Source organism: Coregonus clupeaformis, chromosome 24 (assembly GCF_020615455.1).
Source record: "Coregonus clupeaformis isolate EN_2021a chromosome 24, ASM2061545v1, whole genome shotgun sequence".
NCBI classification, from domain to species: Eukaryota; Metazoa; Chordata; class Actinopteri; order Salmoniformes; family Salmonidae; genus Coregonus; species Coregonus clupeaformis.
In genome coordinates, this window is record NC_059215.1 from 1,837,330 (window position 1) to 1,860,371 (window position 23,042).

The window sequence follows — 23,042 nt, forward strand, 5'->3', positions numbered from 1 at the left end:
CAGAGTGATTAGAGGGACAATAGAGTGCTGAGTACCAGGCAGTTAGCAAGTTTGGTAGGCTACTAATGACCATCAGCAGCATCAGTGCTTGGAAAAGCCTAATTACAGTGACTAAACAGTCATATGGAATTTGACTGCCTTCATGACTCGTGACCACCGGTGTGGCGGTAATACGGTCACCGCAACAGCCCTGGCCATGGCCACAAAAATGACTGTTAATAAGAGGATTTCTAATTGATTTTCTGTTTTATTGCAATAAACAATTTTCAGATGTAGGCCTTAGTATGGTTGTTGGTTAAATTTGCCCTTTGTTGTTAGATGATGGCTTGATGTTTGTCAGTTAGTGAAAGTGAAATAACCTGGGGTTGATTTGGCTTTTTATTATTGTAAATACTGTAATACTGTTTATCGTTGAGATGGCAAGAAGCAGTGTTGGTCTCAATCACCTCCTTGTGCTAGCTAGTACACATGAATATAGTTCCAATGGAATGCATCTCTCAACCTCTGCATGGAGAGGGAAGGGTTGGGTAGGTACAAGGGTTGGGGTCAATTCCTTTTCAATTCAGTAAGTATATTTCAAGAAAAAATTTCATCCATGCTTTCTATGAGAAATAAATTGAGCTGGAATTTCAGTTTACTTCCTGAATTGACTGAACTGAAATGGAATTGACCCTAGCCGTGGTAGCTAGTAGTTTGTGTAGTGGTTGGTGGTGATCCATATTTGTTATGTGCAGAGTGGTTTTACTGCATTTCTCCTGGAGCTCCAGTGGGTTTGATGGGCTTCAGAGAGTGTAGTGAAATGGGTCAGTGAGAGCTGTGCCATGTTGTCGTCTACAGTGCAGTGCAGCACTGCCTTTACTGGGCTGGGTCATGTTCACTAGGCATGAAACACAAGAAAATATGTCCAAAACTAAGCCCAAGTTCGGCAATGGATGAATGATTTGTTTCAGTGGATGAGTGTGTGTGTGTGTGTGTGTGTGCTTGTGTGTCAATGTGTTGATTGTGTGAAACGTTATGTATTCTACTGTATACGTGTATGTTAGTGTGTGTACTCTCTTTGTGTGTGCCCACTATTTGTGTAAGTGTACTCTATTTCTGTACTCTGTATGTGTGTGTATAAAGTGCCTAGTGAAAGTATACACACTCCTTGTACAGTCTTCACATTTTGCTGCCTTAAATGTACATCTAAAAATTGATTTTAAAATGTTTTCCTACCAATGTACTCCACATTTTCAAAGTGAAAGAAATATTATAGAACATGTTCTATATTAATACAAAATAAAAAACAAAGATGTCTTGATTGCATATGTCTTCACACCCCAGACTTAATACTCGGTGGTAGCACCATTTGCAGCCATTACAGCTGTGAATCATTTTACATTTACATTTTAGTCATTTAGCAGACGCTCTTATCCAGAGCGACTTACAGTTAGTGAATGCATACATGTTTTTGTTTTTTTCATACTGGCCCCCCGTGGGAAATGAACCCACATCCCTGCCGGCCAAACCCTCCCCTACCTTGGACGACGCTGAACCAATTGTGCGCCGCCCATGGGTCTCCCGGTCGCGGCCAGCTGCGACAGAGCCTGGACTTGAACCAGGATCTCTAGTGGCACAGCTAGCACTGCGATGCAGTGCCTTAGACCACTGCACCACTCTTGAATAAGATTCTACCAACTTTGCACAACTCTTAGGTCAACATACACTACCGTTCAAAAGTTTGGGGTCACTTAAAAATGTCATTGTTTTCAAAAGAAAAAAATGTTTTTTGTCCATTTAAAATAACATCAAATTGATCAGAAATACAGTGTAGACATTGCTAATTTTGTAAATGGCTATTGTAGCTGGAAACGGCTGATCTTTAATGGAATATCTACATAGGCGTACAGAGGCCCATTATCAGCAACCATCAGTCCTGTGTTCCAATGGCACGTTGTGTTTGCTAATCCAAGTTTATCATTTTAAAATGCTAATTGATCATTAGCACATCTAAAAACTGTTGTGCTGATTAAAGCAGCAATAAAACTGGCCTTCGGAGGGCGCTGTTGGAAGCCAAGGATGTAGCACGCGTCTCCCTATCGCTCCTGAGTTAGTGACCAAATTTATATATTTAACTTTGCAAAACTGCATACATTTCTGTTTGCCCAGGCGTCTGAAGAGACCCATAAACAACTCAGTTCAAGTTTAATAAATTTAAATTCGTAATGACATCAACCCGACCAAAAACAGAGTCTGCAAGAGCAGGCCGCAACAAGCCTGCAACTTCTCCCGACTCACCCCCGCCATCGAACGCTACCAATGCCGGCCCCACGGAAACACTGACTGTGGAGATGCTACAATCCGTGATAGGCACCCTCAAAGCCGACATTTTCGGAAAAATTGACTGTCTCTCTACCAACCTCAGGTCAGAGATATCAACGATCAAAGACGAGCTTAAAAAATCTATCAGAGTATACAGAATAAGCTCGACGCACATGGGGTGACTTTATCGGATTTGGAGCGAGGGGCTACAGACCACGGCACTCGCATTAGCGAGCTAGAGGCTAGCGTCGGCTCATTGACAACTAGGGTGGCATTCCTCGATAATAGATGCGAAGATATGGAAAGTAGAATGCGGAGGAACAACATTCGTCTATTGGGAATACCGGAGGAGTGGAGGGCCCAAGACCCACGGAGTACATGGCCCAGCTACTTCAGGAGCTGCTCGGGCTAGAGGAGAAGCCATTGCTAGACCGGGCTCACCGCACTCTGCGTAGCCGACCCAGGGATGGAGAACCCCCCACGACCATTTGTCATCAGGGTGCATTTCTTTCACGTCCCATAGCGACATACTGAGAAGATCGGGAGAAGCATCCCCTCTTCTACATAAGGGTAAAAGAGTCTCGATATTTGCGGACTACACAACAGCTGTGGCTAAGAGGCGGGCTAGCTTTGGAGCTGTGAAACGCCAACTACACACCTGCCCGGGCGTGAAGTTCGGCCTCATCTACCCTGCGGTTTTGAGACTGACTTTACCGGACGGTTCCATGCACAGATTCGAGGACCCGGCTATAGCGGCAGATTTCATCAACAAGAACGTGAAAGCGGCTGTTGTACCGCATGGTTTGTAACAAATGGTTGGCTAGCTGGTCTTCCTAGCAGGCTAGTTAGCAGGCCGAATGGGTGACTAACGAAGCCATCTCTGCTGGGTTCATCGACATATGAATGTCATTCTCTTCTTTATCTTTTTATTTCCAGCCCAGGTTTGCCGCCTCTAATGCCAATATCTGGGGGTCTGCATGGCTGTTTCAGTCTGATCATTTACCATCTGCGTCGAGGTTAAACCTCTCTTAATTGAGGATAGTTTTCCTTAGACTCTATTGGGGACCATTCTATTCATGTTTGGCTTACTCTAGTTAAATGGTCACTAATCTTAGGTAGCACAGAGTAAGAGTTATCATGCTTAGCTCTAAACTTTCTTCGTATTTAGGGTTTTGCTTGCATCTCATTTGGGGAGATGCTTCGGCAAGGGCGGGTGTGAGGGAAGGGTTTGTTCATGTATATAGTTTGTATATGTTTTTTTGTGCCTCTTCGTTTGTCTTTGTTTTTTACATTTGCGCTTTTAGGTTCAACTAAGATCTTCAGTTTACATTGTACCTTGTCCTTTACACATCCTCTCTCTCTCTTAAGATATGACTCAGCCTAGTGTAGCCCATACTGCTGGAGGGAATGGCTTTAATTTTATTACTTGGAACTGCAGGGGCATAAATAACCCAGTTAAACGTAGTAAGGTGCTACACCATCTTCATCATTTGAAAGCTCACATCATCTTTCTCCAAGAAACTCATCTGAAGGTATCACAACACTCAAGTCTTAGGTGCAGATGGGTGGGTCAGGTGTTCCATTCCTCATTTCAGAGTAAGGCGAGAGGGGTGGCTATTTTACTTCACAGATCGGTACCTTTTACATGTTCTAAGGTGATCGCAGATCCCCATGGTAGATATATAATTGTCAGTGGTAGGCTGCTCAATACAAAGGTTCTTCTTGTTAATATCTATGCTCCTAATTGGGACAACGGTGATTTTTTTCAAATCGGTTTTCTCTACACTCCCAGATATGTCCACCCATATGTTGATTTTAGGAGGTGACTTTAACTGTTGGTTAGACCCACAATTGGATCGATCCTCCACTAAACCTACCACCCTATCAACCTCAGCTAGAGTTGTTCGAACCTTTATGTCTGAATTCGCAGTCTCAGATCCTTGGAGAATGGTTAATCCAGCTGGGAAAGCATACTCTTTTTTCTCATCGGTTCACCACACTTTTACGCGCATAGACTACTTCCTTGTTGATGACCGGCTCCTCCACTCCATAACTTCATGTTCATATAACCCAATTGTTGTATCTGACCACGCCCCTGTTACTATGGAAGTAGCATTTCAAAATGTTGACAATCAGCGACCGCCTTGGCGACTAAAAACCCAACTGCTCAGTAATGAACACTTTGTCAACTTTGTTTTGAGTCAAATCGACTTTTTCATGATTACAAATAGAACCCCAAACATCTCTGCGTCTACTCTCTGGGAAACTTTGAAAGCTTATATCAGAGGTGAAATTATCTCCTACACCGCACATGAGAACAAATTGAAAAGGAATAGGTTATCTATGCTAACACGCTGTATTGCCCAATTAGATGACATTTATGCCGTTTCACCATCCCCAGATATTTATAAGGAACGTTTAACTCTGCAAGCAGAATTTGACACACTATTAACAGACCAGGTTACTGGAAATGCTTGTCAAGTCTAGGAGCACTTACTATGAACAAGGAGAGAAAGCCAGTAAATTATTAGCTCACAAGTTACGTCAACAATCATCATCATCTCAGATTACAAAAATTCGTACATCATCTGGGATATCATTAGATCCTGGGGGATCAATGAGGAGTTCAAGAGATTTTACCAGTCTCTATATACCTCTGAAAGTAAAGCGGATACACTGGAATTGGATAATTTCTTCCACTCACTATCTGTGCCTTCGGTCGGCCGGGATTTGGTAAAAAAATTAGAGCAGCCGATCACTGTTGAAGAACTGTCTAACGCTGTCAAATCCCTTCAATCTGGGAGAAGCCCAGGGCCTGATGGCTACCCGACAGAGTTTTATAAAAGTTTATCACCAAAATAGCCCCTATTCTAATTGAAATGTACAATGATGCATTTGTAAATGGTGCTCTCCCACATACTCTCACTCAAGCAACCATTTGTGTTATTCTTAAAAAAAACAAAGACCCTCTTGACTGTGCATCATACCGTCCAATTAGCCTGCTAAATGTGGACTATAAAATTCTAGCCAAAATTCTGGCAACGCGGCTAGAAACAGTCCTCCCATCAATTATCTCTCCGGATCAAACAGGATTTATAAAAATAGACACTCATTCTTCAATCTCCGAAGATTATTTAATATTATATACAATCCTTCTGTCAACAATACCTCTGAAGCCATTATATCCCTGGACGCGGAGAAAGCGTTTGATCGGGTGGAATGGAAATACCTTTTTTACACTCTAAATAAATTTGGCTTTGGCTCCAAATTCATGACCTGGATAAAACTTCTGTACTCATCCCCCCAAGCCTCTGTCAGGACTAATAACACTCAATCAGATCGCTTCCCTCTGCAAAGATCGACACGTCAGGGTTGCCCTTTAAGTCCCTTACTGTTTGCCCTCGCCATAGAGCCACTTGCAATAGCACTTCGCTCCAACCCCTCATCAAAGGCATAGTCAGATACGGGCACGAACACAAACTGTCTTTATATGCAGATGATTTATTAATATACACATCCAATCTTTCTGTCTCTGTCCCTGCTGCCCTTGCCACTTTCGCATCCTTCGGTCACATATCAGGGTATAAACTAAATCTCAGTAAAAGTGAATTGATGCCACTTAACATGGCTGCAAAAAAATCCCCTTTACATAACTTGCCATTTAAAATAGCACACAGCAGTTTTATTTATCTCGGGGTACATGTCACAATTAGGTTTGAAAACCTTTTTCAAGCCAACTTTGCTCCTCTCTTAACCCGTACTAAGGACGATTTGGAACGGTGGTCTTTGCTACACCTCTCCTTAGTTGCTAGAATTAACTCTATTAAAATGAATACTCTCCCTAAATTCTTATACCTCTATCAGTGCCTTCCAATATTTCTACCCAATACATTTTTCAAAAAGATCGACGGCCTAATTCTACCCTTTATATGGGACAAAAAGCCTCCTAGGATGCGAAAACAGCTCTTGCAGAGGCCCAAACCAGACGGCGGTCTAGCTCTACCAGATTTCAGATTCTATTATTGGGCCGCTAACCTTAGGATCATTCAGTACTGGTTGCAGAGCAGAGTAATATTCCCACCCCCAACTTGGCTGGAGATGGAGGCTGCCTCGTCTACACCGGCATCACTGTCTTCCCTCGCTCACTCCTCTATTACAGGCCCTTACTCCTCCTTCACCAACAATACATGTGTCAAAACAACATTGAAGATCTGGAATCAATTTAGGCGCCACTTTGGGTTTCAAACAACCTCTTCCTTGGCTCCGGTAGCCTCAAACCCAGCTTTTCCCCCATCTATGATTGATGGTGCTTTCTCAACATGGTCTAATCTCGGTATTAAAAGATTCAGAGATCTGTATACTAACAATACATTTAGTACGTTTCAACAACTATCAGCTAAATTTGGTCTCCCCAGACATCATTTTTTAGATTCTTACAAGTCCGGAGTTACATCCGCAGCATAGATCCAGGATTCCCCAACCTTTCTAGTGGAACACAGTTCGACACATTTCTCACCCCTCTTCCTAATCAGAAAGGCACAATGTCAATAATCTATAGTCAAATTTGCTCACTACAAGCCATCTCATTAAACAATATCAAATCCTCTTGGGAGGAGGAACTGGGTGAGGAAATATCTGATGAACTATGGGAAGAGGCACTCAAAAGGGTACATAGCTCTTCTATTTGCGCTCGACACGGCCTCATCCAATGCAAACTCATTCATAGGGCTCACTGGACCAAAGCAAGACTATCAAAAATTTACAAGGATGTGAACCCTAATTGTGTTCGATGTAACCAGTCCCCTGCTAATCATGTGCACATGTTTTGGTGCTGCCCATCTCTTGTTGGTTTCTGGAAAGACATCTTTAACACACTCTCAGAATTAAGCGGCACACAGATCGAGCCAGACCCTCTCATTGCATTATTTGGAGTTTCCTTACCCACAATACAATTGACCAAAATGAATAAGGATGTAATTGCCTTTGTCACGTTGTTAGCGAGACGATTAATTTTACTTAGATGGAAATCCTCTGCAGCCCCTTCTCATGCTCTTTGGATTAAATCTATTTTGAATTGCATAAAGTTGGAGAAAATAAAACAGACACTCAATGGGTCTGTAGACAAATTTTATGCAAAGTGGGCTCCCTTCTTTTCTTATGTCAAAAGAATACATTTCCCTGCAGTTCCAGAGTGATGTATATTTATATATTGGTGATGTAAGAAGCCTGGTATGTGCATATACGACATCTCGGATGTTAAGGACGGTAATAACTGTGCTAGCTGACCTATAACAACTGGATCAAAACAGATATTCTTCCTTTATTTTTTTTTTTTTTTTTTTTTTTTTTTTTTTTTTTTTTTTTTTTTTTTTTGTGTTTTATCTTATTTATGTACTTAATGTCTATTTTTTCTTTCATGTCTGTCTCTCCATGTTTTGCTGTATTGATGTCTTCAAATTGTTGTTCCATATTCATACCAAATAACTTTCAAGTGTAATTACTTACTAAATGCTGGTACTGAAAATTCAATAAACAAAGTATATAAAAAAAAAATAAAACTGGCCTTCTTGACACTAGTTGAGCGACTTCATAAACATTTGTGTAATTGTCCCGCTGAAAAATAAAACTATCCCAGGGTTAGGTATTCAGAAGACTGAGGCAGGGTTTCCTCTTATCTGGGCTTAACTCCTTTCATATTTATGTTGATCCTGACAAACTCCCCAGTCCCTGCCGATGACAAGCATATCATAACATGATACTGCCACCACAATACCAGAAAATATTTAACTTTGAAAATGTGGAGTAGGTTGTGTGGATTGGTAGGAAAAAGGCAGCAAAATGTGAAAACTGCAAGGGGTGTGTAGACTTTCTCTAGCGACTGTATGTGTGTACTGTATACTCTGTGTGTATTCTCTGTGTGTGCTTGTGTGAGTGTATTTGCATGCGGTGTGTGTTCTATTACTATCTATCCATGTCTGTCTTCTGTGTCTGTCTCTGTGTTCTATTGTGTGTGTGTGTGTGTGTGTGTGTGTGTGTGTGTGTGTGTGTAATCTCTCTGTGTCTGTGTCTGGGACAGTGCTGCTGGTGAAGCAGGGCTGGCCCCAGGCCTCCGGTGCTGCAGGGGCCCTAGAGGGCTCCTATGACCTGGCCATGGACGCGGGCTCAGAGGGCCGCCAGTACCAGGCCTCAGCCGCAGCTTTCAGTAAATATGACCCTATGTACTCTACACACAAACACAGATACTGTATGTATGCACACAGACATACACACGTTTGTACGCACACACGCACACGCTCTCTCTCACACACACACACAGATGTATATACACACGTACACACATGTTGCACACACACGCTGGCATGGCTGGGGTACATTCAGAGCTGGGCTGGGTTTTTGAGCTGTTGGGAAAAATGGGTTAGGGAAAGGTTTGGAGTAAGACAGGCTGATAGAAGGATTTGAGGTAGTGAGTGAAATCACACGGGGACGTGACATCTTAGGGGGAGGGGCTGGGTGCTGTCATCATGCTTGGTTTTGTGCTGTATCATATAACACGCTTGCTGGCTGCTGAAGCAAACATTCTTCTCATATAGAGTAACTATGTTGCAGTTGGATAGGTAATGTGTGTTCGAGTCATGGAAGTGATTTGGTGGTGTCCTAACATGAATGTAATGATCAGTGTCCTCTATAACCCACCAGAACGGACAGTTCTGTGTGTGTGTGTGTGTGTGTGTGTGCTTGCCTGTGGGTGTTTAAGTGTTTGTATTATTTGTTTTGGTTCACATTCTGTGTGTATGTAGTCATAGCTAAGTTGTCTGACATGGGGATTGTTCACCATTGCAGCTGACTGCCGACTGATACATCTACAAATTACCTTGGATCATAATAACTACAAACTATTATTTGTAGATCAGTCAGTCACAATTTACCAAAAATGCATCACGTCTGCTGCAATGTCGAACAAACATGAGTCTTGTCCTGGAGGCAGAACTGAGCGATTTCCCCTTAGATAGGCCAGCTGCAAAGTCAAACCTTTAATTTAAGGCATTAGGGTTAGCAGTTGGTTGAGGTTAGGTTTAAAATCAGATTTTATTACTTTGTGGCTGTGCCAGCTAGTGACCGCTCTGCAGAGCTGCCTCCGGAACAAGATTCATGACGAAAAGCGCTTACCTGCACAAGCCCATGGCCTCTCTTTGGGCATTCATACAGCTGGTTCTGCTTGATATCTGTCCAAAGTGCTGTGGAAACCATAGACTTAGATATACAATTCATCATTGTATCTGTCCCATTATGGCGCCTGTGAGAGCAGGGGCAGCGTGCCATTGAGGCCATCTCCATTTTTAAGTAGCCAAGTTTCTTAATTTACTGCTATGAGTTGGCAAACAAACTGAAAGGGTGCACACTGCCACCTAGAGTGTGATGTTTGAACAAGTATAAAGCCAAGGTTGCCGATTTACAACCACCTGCAGTTATGAAATGTTTCCTCACGAGTATAATTCATTGGCTGATCTCTCTGGGTGACCTGGATGTAATTATGTGAGCTGTCCTTAACCCATAGGAAGTCCCATCCAGTTGACTACTTCAAAATGGTGAAAGTACTCGGTGGCGCTGCCCATGTTATAATAGACTTTTGGGCACTAGAGTCCTCTATCTACCTCTATGGTGGAAACTCAGCAGAAAGTGTTCATGGGTAGTGTAGTTCTGCATGACCAACTCCATGGTCCAGGGATTGGATAACATCATACACTTATATGCATGGTTGACATCATTTACATGTCTTGAGCCCTCATGATTTTGTAACATTGAAAGGGGTTACTGGCAGAAGATGAGTAGTCACCTTGTAACCCCCAAGTTAGGCCTAGATAAGCTTTCTCAACAAATGGACTAATTCATTTATATGTATATTGTATAATTATATATTTTCAATATTTGTTGGAAAATATAACACTTTAATGCATTTTTTTTGTACATCTTTTTATATACAATGTGTGCGTGTAACTGCCAAAATAATGGAGGCACTTGAGTAAATGAGGGATATGAAGTATATTGAAAGCAGGTGCTTCCACACAGGTGTGGTTCCTGAGTTAATTAAGCAATTAACATTCCATCATGCTTAATGGCATGCCCAGCATTCCTATACATGACCCTATCTTGGCTACCATTGCTATGCCCCCATAGGATGACAATGCCCGCATCCACAGGTCACGGGTGGTCACTGAATGGTTTGATGAGCATGAAAACGATGTAAGCCATATGCCATGGCCGGCTCAGTCACCAGATTTCAACCCTGTAAAGCTTAGAGAGCATCTCATGTCAAATACTGTTGAAGTAGTTCACCTGCCTCACCTAAAGCCCATTCTGGTGGGAAGCTGCTACAGACCACCAAGTGCTAACAGTCAGTATTTGGATAATATGTGTGAAATGCTTGATAATGTATGTGATATCAACAGAGAGGTATATTTTCTGGGTGACCTAAATATTGACTGGCTTTCATCAAGCTGCTCACTCAAGAAAAAGCTTCAAACTGTAACCAGTGCCTGCAACCTGGTTCAGGTTATCTATCAGTCAACCTACCATGGTATTTACAAACAGCACAGGAATGAAATCATCCACATGTATTAATCACATCTTTACTAATGCTGCAGAAATCTGCTCTAAAGCAGTATCCAAATCCATCGGATGTAGTGATCATAATATAGTACCATATCTAGGAAAACCAAAGTTCCAATGGCTGGGCCTAATATAGTGTATAAGAGGTCATACAATATGTTTTGTAGTGATTCCTATGTTGAAGATGTAAAGAATATTTATTGTCTGGTCTGTGGTGTGTAATGATGACCAACCAGGCGCTGCACTTGACACATTTATGAAATTGCTTATTCCAGTTACTAATAAGCATGCACACATTAAGAAAATTACTGTAAAACTGTTAAATTCCTGTGGATTGATAAAGAATTGAAACATTGTATGGTTGAGAGGGAAGAGGCAAAAGGAATGGCAAAAAAGTCTGGCTGCACAGCCGATTGGCAAACATACTGTAAATTGAGAAAGCATGTGACTAAACTAAACAAAAAGAAGAAGAAACTGTACTATGAAACAAAGATAAATGATATAAAGAATGATAGTAAAAGCTTTGGAGCGCCTTAAATGACATTTTGGGCAAAAAGACAAACTCTTCTCCATCATTCATTGACTCAGATGGCTCATTCATCAATGATATTGGCAACTATTTTAAAGTATTTTTTTTCATTGGCAAGGTTAGCGACATTAGGCATGACATGCCAACAACACATTCTGAACCTACAATGCATTCGGAAAGTATTCAGACCCCTTGACCGTTTCCACATTTTTTTACGTTACAGCCTTATTCTGAAATGGATTAAATGTTTTTTTCCCCTCATCAATCTACACACAATACCCCATAATAACAAAGCAAAAAGAGGTGTTTAGAAATTTTTGCAACTAAAACATGAAATATAACATTTACATAAGTGTTCAGACCCTTTACTCAGTACTTTGTTGAAGCACCTTTGGCAGCGATTACAGCCTCGAGTTTCTCCCATTCTTCTCTGCAGATCCTCTCAAGCTCTGTCAGGTTGGATGGGGAGCATCGCTGCACAGCTATTTTCATGTCTCCATGTTTCTCAAGGTCTGAGAGTCCTTTAGGTACCTTTGGCAAACTCCAAGCGGGCTGTCATGTGCCTGTTACTGAGGAGTGGCTTCCGTCTGGCCACTCTACCATAAAGATCTGATTGGTGGAGTGCTGCAGAGATGGTTGTCCTTCTGGAATGTTCTCCCATCTCCACAAAGGAACTATGGAGCTCTGTCAGAGTGACCATCGGGTTCTTGGTCACCTCCCTGACCAAGGCCCTTCTCCCCCGATTGCTCAGTTTGACCGTGCGGCCAGCTCTAGGAAGAGTCTTGGTGGTTGCAAACTTCTTCCATTTAAGAATGATGGAGGCCACTGTGTTCTTGGGGACCTTCAATGCTGCAGACATTTTTTGGTACCCTTCCCCAGATCTGTGCCTCAACACAATCCTGTCTTGGGAGATCTACGGACAGTTCCTTCGACCTCATGGCTTGGTTTTTGCTCTGACCTGGACTGTCAACTGTGGGACCTTATATAGACAGGTGTGTGCCTTTCCAAATCATGTCCAATCAATTGAATTGACCACAGGTGGACTCCAATCAAGTTGTAGAAACATATCAAGGATGATCAATGGAAACAGGAAGCACCTGAGCTCAATTTCGAGTCTCATAGCAAAGGGTCTCAATACTTATGTAAATAATGTATTTCTGTTTTTATTTTTTATAAATGAGCAACATTTTCTCACCCTGTTTTTCGCTTTGTCATTATGGGGTATTGTGTGTAGATTGATGATATATACAGTGAGGGGAAAAAAGTATTTGATCCCCAGCTGATTTTGTATACAGTGAGGGGAAAAAAGTATTTGATCCCCTGCTGATTTTGTATGTTTGCCCACTGACAAATAAATGATCAGTCTATCATTTTAATGGTATGTTTATTTGAACAGTGAGAGACAGAATAACAACAAAAAAAATCCAGAAAAACAAATTGATTTGCATTTTCATGAGGGAAATAAGTATTTGACCCTCTCTCAATCAGATAGATTTCTGGCTCCCAGGTGTCTTTTAAACGGGTAACGAGCTGAGATTAGGAGCACACTCTTAAAGGGAGTGCTCCTAATCTCAGCTTGTTACCTGTATAAAAGACACCTGTCCACAGAAGCAATCAATCAATCAGATTCCAAACTCTCCACCATGGCCAAGACCAAAGAGCTCTCCAAGGATGTCAGGGACAAGATTGTAGACCTACACAAGGCTGGAATGGGCTACAAGACCATCACCAAGCAGCTTGGTGAGAAGGTGACAACAGTTGGTGCAATTATTCACAAATGGAAGAAACACAAAATAACTGTCAATCTCCCTTGGCCTGGGGCTCCATGCAAGATCTCAACTCGTGGAGTTGCAATGATCATGAGAGTGGTGAGGAATCAGCCCAGAACTACACGGGAGGATCTTGTCAATAATCTCAAGGCAGCTGGGACCATAGTCACCAAGAAAACAATTGGTAACACATTACACCGCTCAAGAAAGCACATATACAGGCCCGTCTGAAGTTTTCCAATGAACATCTGAATGATTCGGAGGAGAACTGGGTGAAAGTGTTGTGGTCAGATGAGACCAAAATCGAGCTCTTTGGCATCAACTCAACTCGCTGTGTTTGGAGGAGGAGGAATGCTGCCTATGACCCCAAGAACACCATCCCGACCGTCAAACATGGAAGTGGAAACATTATGCTTTGGGGGTGTTTTTCTGCTAAGGGGACAGGACAACTTCACCGCATCAAAGGGACGATGGACGGGGCCATGTACCGTCAAATCTTAGGTGAGAACCTCCTTCCCTCAGCCAGGGCATTGAAAATGGGTCGTGGATGGGTATTCCAGCATGACAATGACCCAAAACACACGGCCAAGGCAATAAAGGAGTGGCTCAAGAAGAAGCACATTAAGGTACTGGAGTGGCCTAGCCAGTTTCCAGACCTTAATCCCATAGAAAATATGTGGAGGGAGCTGAAGGTTCGAGTTGCCAAACGTCAGGCTCGAAACCTTAATGACTTGGAGAAGATCTTCAAAGAGGAGTGGGACAAAATCCCTCCTGAGATGTGTGCAAACCTGGTGGCCAACTACAAGAAACGTCTGACTTCTGTGATTGCCAAAAAGAGTTTTGCCACCAAGTGCTAAGTCATGTTTTGCAGAGGCGTCAAATACTTATTTCCCTCATTTAAAATGCAAATCAATTTATAACATTTTTAACATGCGTTTTTCAGGATTTTTTTGTTGTTGTTCTGTTTCTCACTGTTCAAATAAAACTACCATTAAAATTATAGACTGATCATGTCTTTGTCAGGGGGCAAACATACAAAATCTGCAGGGGATCAAATACTTTTTTCCCTCACTGTATATATATTTGAATCCATTTTAGAATAAGGCTGTAACGTAACAAATGTGGAAAACGGGAAGGGTCTGATTACTTTCCGAATGTACTGTACACATCCATGCATAACTGACCAAATTATGAAAGACAGGCATTTACATTTTGAATTCCGTAAAGTGAGTATGGAAGAGGTGAATTTTTTGTTGTTGTCTATCAACAATGACAAGCCACCTGGGTCGGACGACTTGGATGGAAAATTACTGAAGATGATAGTGGACGATATTGCCACTCCTATTTCTGACCCACCACCTGGATTCGGTCCTATGAAGCAAATCTGTTTTTTACATTGGCCCCTGAATGTTTTGGTACACCTACTGGAGAGGTAGGTGTACCAAACATTCAGCATCATTCACACCCTCTTACGCCTTAGTCCCACCCATCTCTTTAAGGATTTACATGTGAGGCCATGTGCTAAACAGAGTGAGTAGTGTAGTAAACAACCAAAGATTTTAAGGCTAAAAGTAGTAAAAGTAGTAGCCTACAATAGGGTAAAACTCCAGGTAAAAGTTCACTTTATTTAGTCCTTGGCCTGTATCGTAATCTGACTTTGGTGCAGGTCATGTTGTTCTTCACATTACCGTCTCTGGTAAACACACACTATATAAAATAAAATCTACGTTTATTTGTCACATGCACAGGATACAGAAGGTGTAAACGGTACAGTGAAATGGTTACTAGCAATATCAAAAACAGAAAGTGTCCAGATAATTACTAGATGCTGCTTACCCAGACACTTGTCTAAATTGATGGGTCATGTGAAAGAAATGCTGTAACCAACCCCCAGCCACATCTAGCTAAGTGGATGGGTCACTGTTGTCTAGACATGTACACATGTTCATAAAATACAATAGATGGTCGTAATCACCCCCAGACACACCTGGCTAACTTTATGGGTCATATAATCGTCTGGCGAAGTGGTCTTTTGTTTAGACATTTAGCTAGCGAGCTAGCTAGCTAAACAATGAACCGGCATAATATAAACTCCTACTACTACAAATACAAACTGATTGGCGTAGCTGTAGTATGAATCTGCAGGGAGCTAAAGCTAACCAACTAGGTTCAATGTTAGCTAGCTAGCTAACATTAGGCTATAACTAGCAATGCAAATGGATTTCTGATTTGAATAATATTACTACACAGATCATACCTCTAATGTTAGCTAGTGAGCCACCAAGCTATCATTCACTAGCTAGCTAACAGTACGCTTTAACTTGCAATGAAAACAGCTTTCTGACTAAAAACGTATAATATTTGAAAATGTAGCTAGACTCTTACCCATATACGTGGATGAACGCTTCACGGCAGACTGGAACCATTCAATATTTTGTTTGTAGCTACATCTTGTTTGGCCAGCGTTGTGTCAAGTCACTCCAGTTCAGAAAGTTGTCCATCACAACTGATCTGTTGATTGCGCCTGCTACATTTAGGTAATCAATGTTGTTGAGAAAAGTAGCAAAACTTTTGGAGTTCATCAATGGCTAACGTTATATCTTTCAAAAAACAGCGGTAGAAAGCATTATCAACACATACTAAGCAGCTCACGTTATAGACAGAAGCAAGCTACATGGCAGACCAATCCAAACTCATCTCCGGACATCAGCCCATCCATTATCTCAGCCAATCATGGCTAGCGGGAATGTTCCTGTCTCTTTCCGTGGCTAAACCAACTAGGCTCGTAATTTAACAATTCTATTCATACTTACAGATGGAATACAAGTTTGCTATTAAGGCACATGAAAGTTAACATGTTCCAGAAGGCATTTCTGCCAAAAAAGACATTTTGATAAAAAATGTATCTTTATGTTCAAATGCCGCTCCTGTGAAGTAGTGACGTGCGACATACGCCTAGTTTCCTGAAACGAATCACATATACTGTGGGGTCCGGAATTATTGGATCCCTTGATAAAGATGAGTAAATAATACAGTATAAATGCTGAGTTATATTGTATGCCCAATTTTTGTTATATATATTATTTTATACAAATACAATTGCTCAGAGCAAAATATTTTGTTTGACAAGTAAAACAAATCTAAAAAAGATAGGGGTCAACATTATGTATCCCCATTTTTCAATACTCTATCACCCTCCCCTTGTGAGGATAATGACACTGAGCATTTTTCTTAAAATGTTTTATGAGATTGGAGAACGAATTTGGAGGGATCTTAGACCATTCCTCCATACAGAATCTTTCCAGATCTTTGATATCCTTTGTCTGCGCTTATGGACTGCCCTCTTCAGTTCAAACCACAGGTTTTCAGTGGGGTTCAAGTCCTGAGACTGAGATGGCCATTGCAAAATGTAGATTTTCTGGTCAATTAACCATTTCTTTGTTGATTTAGATGTGTGCTTGGGGTTATTGTCTTGCTGGAAGATTCACTTGCGGCCAACTTTCAGCCTCCTGGCATAGGCATCCAGGTTTTTGGCTAAAATGTCCTGGTACTTGGTAAAGTTCATGATGCCGTTGATCTTTAGGGCCACAGGACCAGTGGAAGCAAAATAACCTCATAACATCAAAGATCCACCACCATATTTGACAGTAGGAATGAGGTATTTCCTATGCATTGTTCTTTCTAAGTACAAATCCACCATTGGTGTGTGTGGCCAAAGAGCTCTATTTTCATTTCAGATGACCATAAATGGTAGAAAATGGCTAGTTTCAGTAAGTTTTACCTTGTTCTTGATAGCATGTCTTGTTTTGAGGTGTTTACACTGATGTCATGTCTATGCTAATATGGCTAAAATTAGCTAGCTAGCTAACCAACAACTGTAACAATGTATTTGAGACAACAAGTGCTCATTGTGCAACTTTATTTATGTTTTCAATAAATATTGGAGACAAAATATAGTTTACATGTTGTCAATATTCTAAGCCAACCATATCTGTTTTGCCCCATAGTTGCGCACACGTCGGTTTGTTGCTAAACAATCAACCCGTCTATAGGCCTAGGCATAGGCTATTCTCAATCACAGCTTTATGAGAGATCAAGAGATTGAAGAGAGGATGAGGCAAATAAAGTAATTATTATCCAGTTCTGAAAGTAGACATCCCATGATTTATAACCTAACTCACTAAAGCAAAACAGCCCGTTCCTCATCAGTTGACTGTCACTTTGCTCCGTCATGTGCGTGCCACACATGCAGACACACACAAACTTGTTCATTGCTGAAGCGCCACCAGAAAGGAATATTATAAATGATTTTCCTGCACTTAGCCTCTGTCCAGGGTTTGAAAAACATAATCTTTTGTCATGATTCATACAGTTGTAGCATGCGTTTTCGCGCTATAGCCCAACGGTGGTTTTTAGGAGATTTTATTAAAAAAATAGATATATTTGATTTCGTTGGCCAATAGGGGGGGCGATACCATCGTATATCACAGTGTTTAATGAGTACATAATCACGATAGGACAAAGGTTGACATCGCCCAACCAGCACTGTGGAGCAGGCTGAATGTTTTCATGTTATTCAGTCAGTGAGACGCGTGCCCTCACTGTTCTGCTCCTTCAATGAGAATGACAAATGATCTGAAAACTGAAACTAGGTCTCTCACCCCATCTTCTCCCCCTCTCTCTCTTTCTTTCTCCATCTTTCCCTCTCCCATCCTGATCTATTTCTTACTCTCTCTCTTGCTCCCCCCCTCCTCTCATCTAGGATACACTGCTGGGACACCCTACAAAGTGCCCCCTGGTCAGTCCAACGGGGCGCCCCCTCCCTACTCCCCATCCCCTAACCCCTACCAGACGGCCATGTACCCAATCAGAAGTGCCTATCCCCAACAGAACCTCTACGCTCAGGTAAGGACCTGACCTGGCCTCTACTCACTGGGGTTGGTTGTCTGTCAATATCACCTCCCTGATATAAGATGTGATTGATTAGCTCTCTCTATTTGTTTTTGATTGTTAGTTGTCAGCTAGCTTGCTGAGTAAAATGATCTGTACTATAAAAGTAAGAAAGGCCAATTCTCCTTTTGTTCCTTTTCTCTCACTTCTCTCTCTGTCCACCCTCTCGCTTGCCCTCTTTCGCTCCTTTATTGTATTATCTCCCTCCTTCTCTCTCTACCTTTCTCCTCTCTCCCCCTCTCTCCCTATCTCAGATCAATTCAAGATGCTTTATTGGCATGACATACATTCTTCAATATTGAATATTGCCAAGGCATTCCAAAATCCACTTCTATCTTCTCTTCTCTTTCTCTCAGGGTGCGTACTACACACAGCCAATGTATGCGGCTCAGCCTCACGTGATCCACCACACAACGGTGGTGCAGCCCAATAGCATCCCCTCCGCCCTCTACCCTGCCCCCGTCCAACAGCCTCGCTCCAACGGCCATATGTCCATGGGCATGGTAGCCGGCACAACCATGGCCATGTCTGCTGGTAAGAAGTTAACACTCAACTACTATGGTTACAAAATTCCCAGATTTGCCAGAAATCCGATTGGAATATTTGTGGAATCAGGAGGTAATAACTAGGAAATCTGGAAATCCTACAACCAAGATTTCTGGAAAACCTGGGAATTTTGGGAAGGGTACTGGAATTTTGCAGCTCTATCAACAACTCAAACAAATTGTTCACACTATAACTTGCAGTCATGTTTCTGTTTGGAGTAAAGGCTCTGTGTGTTTAACACATTTATAACAGTGCTCGATCGATTAGTTCAGAAAGAGTTCGGCAGCCAACGTGTTTCCATGGTGATGACAACTGTCTGGCTGTGTTACCATGGTGACCTCTGTATGTCTGATTGACCCTCTCTGCCCAGGTACTCTGCTGACCACGCCTCAGCACTCCACTCAGCACATCGGTGGGCATCCGGTTACCCTGCCAACATACCGGCCCCAGGGGACATCTGGGTATAGCTATGTGCCTCCTCACTGGTAGACCCCACTAGGTCCCACTCATGTAAGTTACTGTTCATATATCACAATGTTATCCCAGTCTATGGTTAGGAGAGTTAAGGGCCCAGTGAGAACTCACATTTTGAGATTGTTACATTTGTTTTTGGAAAATGAATTGACAGGACAAATGTGATATTTTCTTTATAAATTACATATAGAGTTGAAGTTGGAAGTTTACATACACTTAGGTTGGAGTCATTAAAACTCGTTTTTCAACCACTCCACAAATGTCTTGTTAACAAACTATAGTTTTGGCAAGTCGGTTAGGACATCTACTTTGTGCATGACAAGTAATTTTTCCAACAATTGTTTACAGACAGATTATTTCACTTATAATTCACTGTATCACAATTCCAGTGGGTCAGAAGTTTACATACACAAAGTTGACTGTGCCTTTAAACAGCTTGGAAAATTCCAGAAAATGATGTCATGGCTTTAGAAGCTTCTGAAAGGCTAATTGACATCATTTGAGTCAATTGGAGGTGTACCTATGGATGTATTTCAAGGCCTACCTTCAAACTCAGTGCCTCTTTGCTTGACATCATGTGAAAATCAAAAGAAATCAGCCAAGACCTCAGAAAAATAATTGTAGACCTCCACAAGTCTGGTTCATCCTTGGGAGCAATTTCCATATGCTTGAAGGTACCACGTTCATCTGTACAAACAATAGTACGCAAGTATAAACACCATGGGACCATGCAGCCGTCATACTGCTCAGGAAGGAGACGCGTTCTGTCTCCTAGAGATGAACGTACTTTGGTGCGAAAAGTGCAAATCAATCCCAGAACAACAGCAAAGGACCTTGTGAAGATGCTGGAGGAAACCGGTACAAATGTATCTATATCCACAGTAAAACAAGTCCTATATCGACATAACCTAAAAGGCCGCTCAGCAAGGAAGAAGCCACTGCTCCAAAACCGCCATAAAAAAGCCAGCCTACGGTTTGCAACTGCACATGGGGACAAAGATCATACTTTTTGGTGAAATGTCCACTGGTCTGATGAAACAAAAATAGAACTGTTTGGCCATAATGACCATCGTTATATTTGGAGGAAAAAGGGGAAGCTTGCAAGCCGAAGAACACCATCCCAACCGTGAAGCACGGGGGTGGCAGCATCATGCTGTGGGGGTGCTTTGCTGCAGGAGGGACTGGTGCACTTCACAAAATAGATGGCATCATGAGAAAGGAAAATTATGTGGATATATTCAAGCAAGATCTCAAGACATCAGTCAGGAAGTTAAAGCTTGGTCGCAAATGGGTCTTCCAAATGGACAATGACCCCAAGCATACTTCCAAAGTTGTGGCAAAATGGCTTAAGGACAACAAAGTCAAGGTATTGGAGTGGCCATCACAAAGCCCTGACCTCAATCCTATAGAAAATGTGTGGGCAGAACTGAAAAAGCGTGTGCGAGCAAGGAGGCATTGTCACGATCGTCTGAGGAAACGGACCAATACGCAGCGCGTGGAGTGAACATGATGACTTTATTTAAATAAAAGCAACCACGAAAACAACAAACAAACGACGAATGTGAAGTCCTACGGTACACTGACCAAAAGGAACAAAAACCCACAAAACCCAGGTGAAACCACACAGTATAAATATGGCTCCCAATCAGAGATAACGAGCCGACAGCTGACACTCGTTACCTCCGATTGGGAGTCATATGACTAAATCAACATCAAAACCAAACATAGAAATGAAACAACTAGATCCCACATAGAACTACACCCAAATGAAAATGACAACCCTGGCTCACTACTAAGAGTCCCGGAGCCAGAACGTCACAGTACCCCCCCCTAAAGGCGCGGACTGCGACCGCGCCTCACAACCCCACAATAGGGGAGGGCTGGGTGGGTGTTGCTCCCCGGAGGCGGTTCCGGCTCCGGGCTTGACCACCACCCCACTATAGTTACTACCCGCTTTCTTAACCTCCTCCCAATGACCACCCTCCACTTAAACCCACCTGGATTAAGGGGCAGCACCGGACTAAGAGGCAGCACCAGGCTGAGGGACAGCACCGGACTAAGGGGCAGCACTGGACTAAGGGGCAGCACTGGACTAAGGGGCAGCACCTGACTAAATGGCGGATCTGGCTGCTCATGGCTGGCTGACGGATCTGGCTGCTCATGGCTGGCGGAAGGCTCTGGCTGATCCCGTCTGGCGGAAGGCTCTGGCTGCTCCTGGCTGGCGGAAGGCTCTGGCTGATCCGGTCTGACGGAAGGCTCTGGCTGATCCTGTCTGGCGGAAGGCTCTGGCTGATCCTGTCTGGCGGAAGGCTCTGGCTGATCCTGTCTGGCGGAAGGCTCTGGCTGATCCTGTCTGGCGGAAGGCTCTGGCTGATCCTGTCTGGCGGAAGGCTCTGGCTGATCCTGTCTGGCGGAGAGCTCTAGCGGCTCCGGTCTGGCGGACGGCTCTGAAGGCTCATGGCAGACGGGCGGCTTTGCAGGCTCAGTACAGACGGGCAGTTCAGACGGCGTTGGGCAGACGGACAGTTCAGACGGCGTTGGGCAGACGGGCAGTTCAGGCGCCGTTGGGCAGACGGGCAGTTCAGACGGCGTTGGGCAGACGGACAGTTCAGGCGCCGTTGGGCAGACGGCCAGTTCAGACGGCGTTGGGCAGACGGACAGTTCAGGCCCCGTTGGGCAGACGGCAGACTCTGGCCGTCTGAGGCGCACCGTAGGCCTGGTGCGTGGTGCCGGAACTGGAGGTACCGGGCTGAGGACACGCATCTCAGGGCTAGTGCGGGGAGAAGCAACAGGGCATGCTTGGCCCTGGGGACGCACCGTAAGCCTGATGCGTGGTGCCGGAACTGGAGGTACCGGGCTGAGGACACGCATCTCAGGGCTAGTGCGGGGAGAAGCAACAGGGCATGCTTGGCCCTGGGGACGCACCGTAGGCCTGATGCGTGGTGCCGGAACTGGAGGTACCGGGCTGAGGACACGCATCTCAGGGCTAGTGCGGGGAGAAGCAACAGGGCATGCTTGGCCCTGGGGACGCACCGTAGGCCTGATGCGTGGTGCCGGAACTGGAGGTACCGGGCTGAGGACACGCATCTCAGGGCTAGTGCGGGAAGCAGCAACAGGGCATGCTTGGCCCTGGGGACGCACATAAGGCCTAGTGCGGAGAGCAGCAACAGGGCATGCTGGACCCTGGGGACGCACATAAGGCCTAGTGCGGAGAGCAGGAACAGGCCGGGCTGGGCTGGCGACGCGCACCGTATCTCTGGTGCGAGAGGCCGGAACAGGCCGGGCCGGGCTGGCGAAGCGCACCGTATCCCTGGTGCGTGGAGTAGGAACAGGCCGGGCTGGGCTGGCGACGCGCACCGTATCCCTGGTGCGTGGAGTAGGAACAGGCCGGGCTGAGCTGGCGACGCGCACCGTATCCCTGGTGCGAGTGGCCGGAACAGGCCGGGCCGGGCTGGCGAAGCGCACCCTATCCCTGGTGCGTGGAGCAGGAACAGGCCGGGCTGGGCTGGCGACGCGCACCGCATCCCTGGTGCGAGTGGCCGGAACAGGCCGGGCCGGGCTGGCGTAGCACACCGTGGACCTGGTGCTTGGAGTAGGAACAGGCCGGTCCGTACCGGGAACACACACCACTGGCCTCAACCGAGGATCAGGAACGGGCCGGACCGGACTGGCAACACACATCAGTCTTTCACGCCGTGCCACACACACTTCCCTCCCTCTACTCGCCAATGGCTCCCGTACTCCGTTAGCCTTCTCTCCTTTTCTCCCTGTGGCAGCCTCCTGCTGCCCAGCCGCCTGCCATGTGCCCCCCAAAAAAAATTTTGGGGGTTGCCTCCCGTCCTTCCGACGATGGCCCTGCCGATGCC

General features: G+C 44.0%; 1 protein-coding gene across 5 annotated transcripts in view; it reads left to right on the top strand.

Annotated features, from left to right (window-relative positions):
* LOC121537613 (protein FAM168A-like) overlaps positions 1-23,042 on the top strand; it is a 63,984-nt gene that overhangs the window by 37,389 nt on the left and 3,553 nt on the right. For 3 of the 5 annotated variants that reach the window (XM_041845199.2, XM_045206957.1, XM_045206956.1), the window contains exons 4-7: positions 8,378-8,503; positions 17,969-18,111; positions 18,513-18,690; positions 19,073-19,212. In XM_041845199.2, coding sequence (XP_041701133.2) covers positions 8,378-8,503; positions 17,969-18,111; positions 18,513-18,690; positions 19,073-19,191 — 566 coding nt within the window. In that variant the 3' untranslated portion in view covers positions 19,192-19,212. The remainder of the gene's footprint in view (positions 1-8,377; positions 8,504-17,968; positions 18,112-18,512; positions 18,691-19,072; positions 19,213-23,042) is intronic. The other 2 variants (XM_045206958.1, XM_045206959.1) reach the window with 1 other exon arrangement.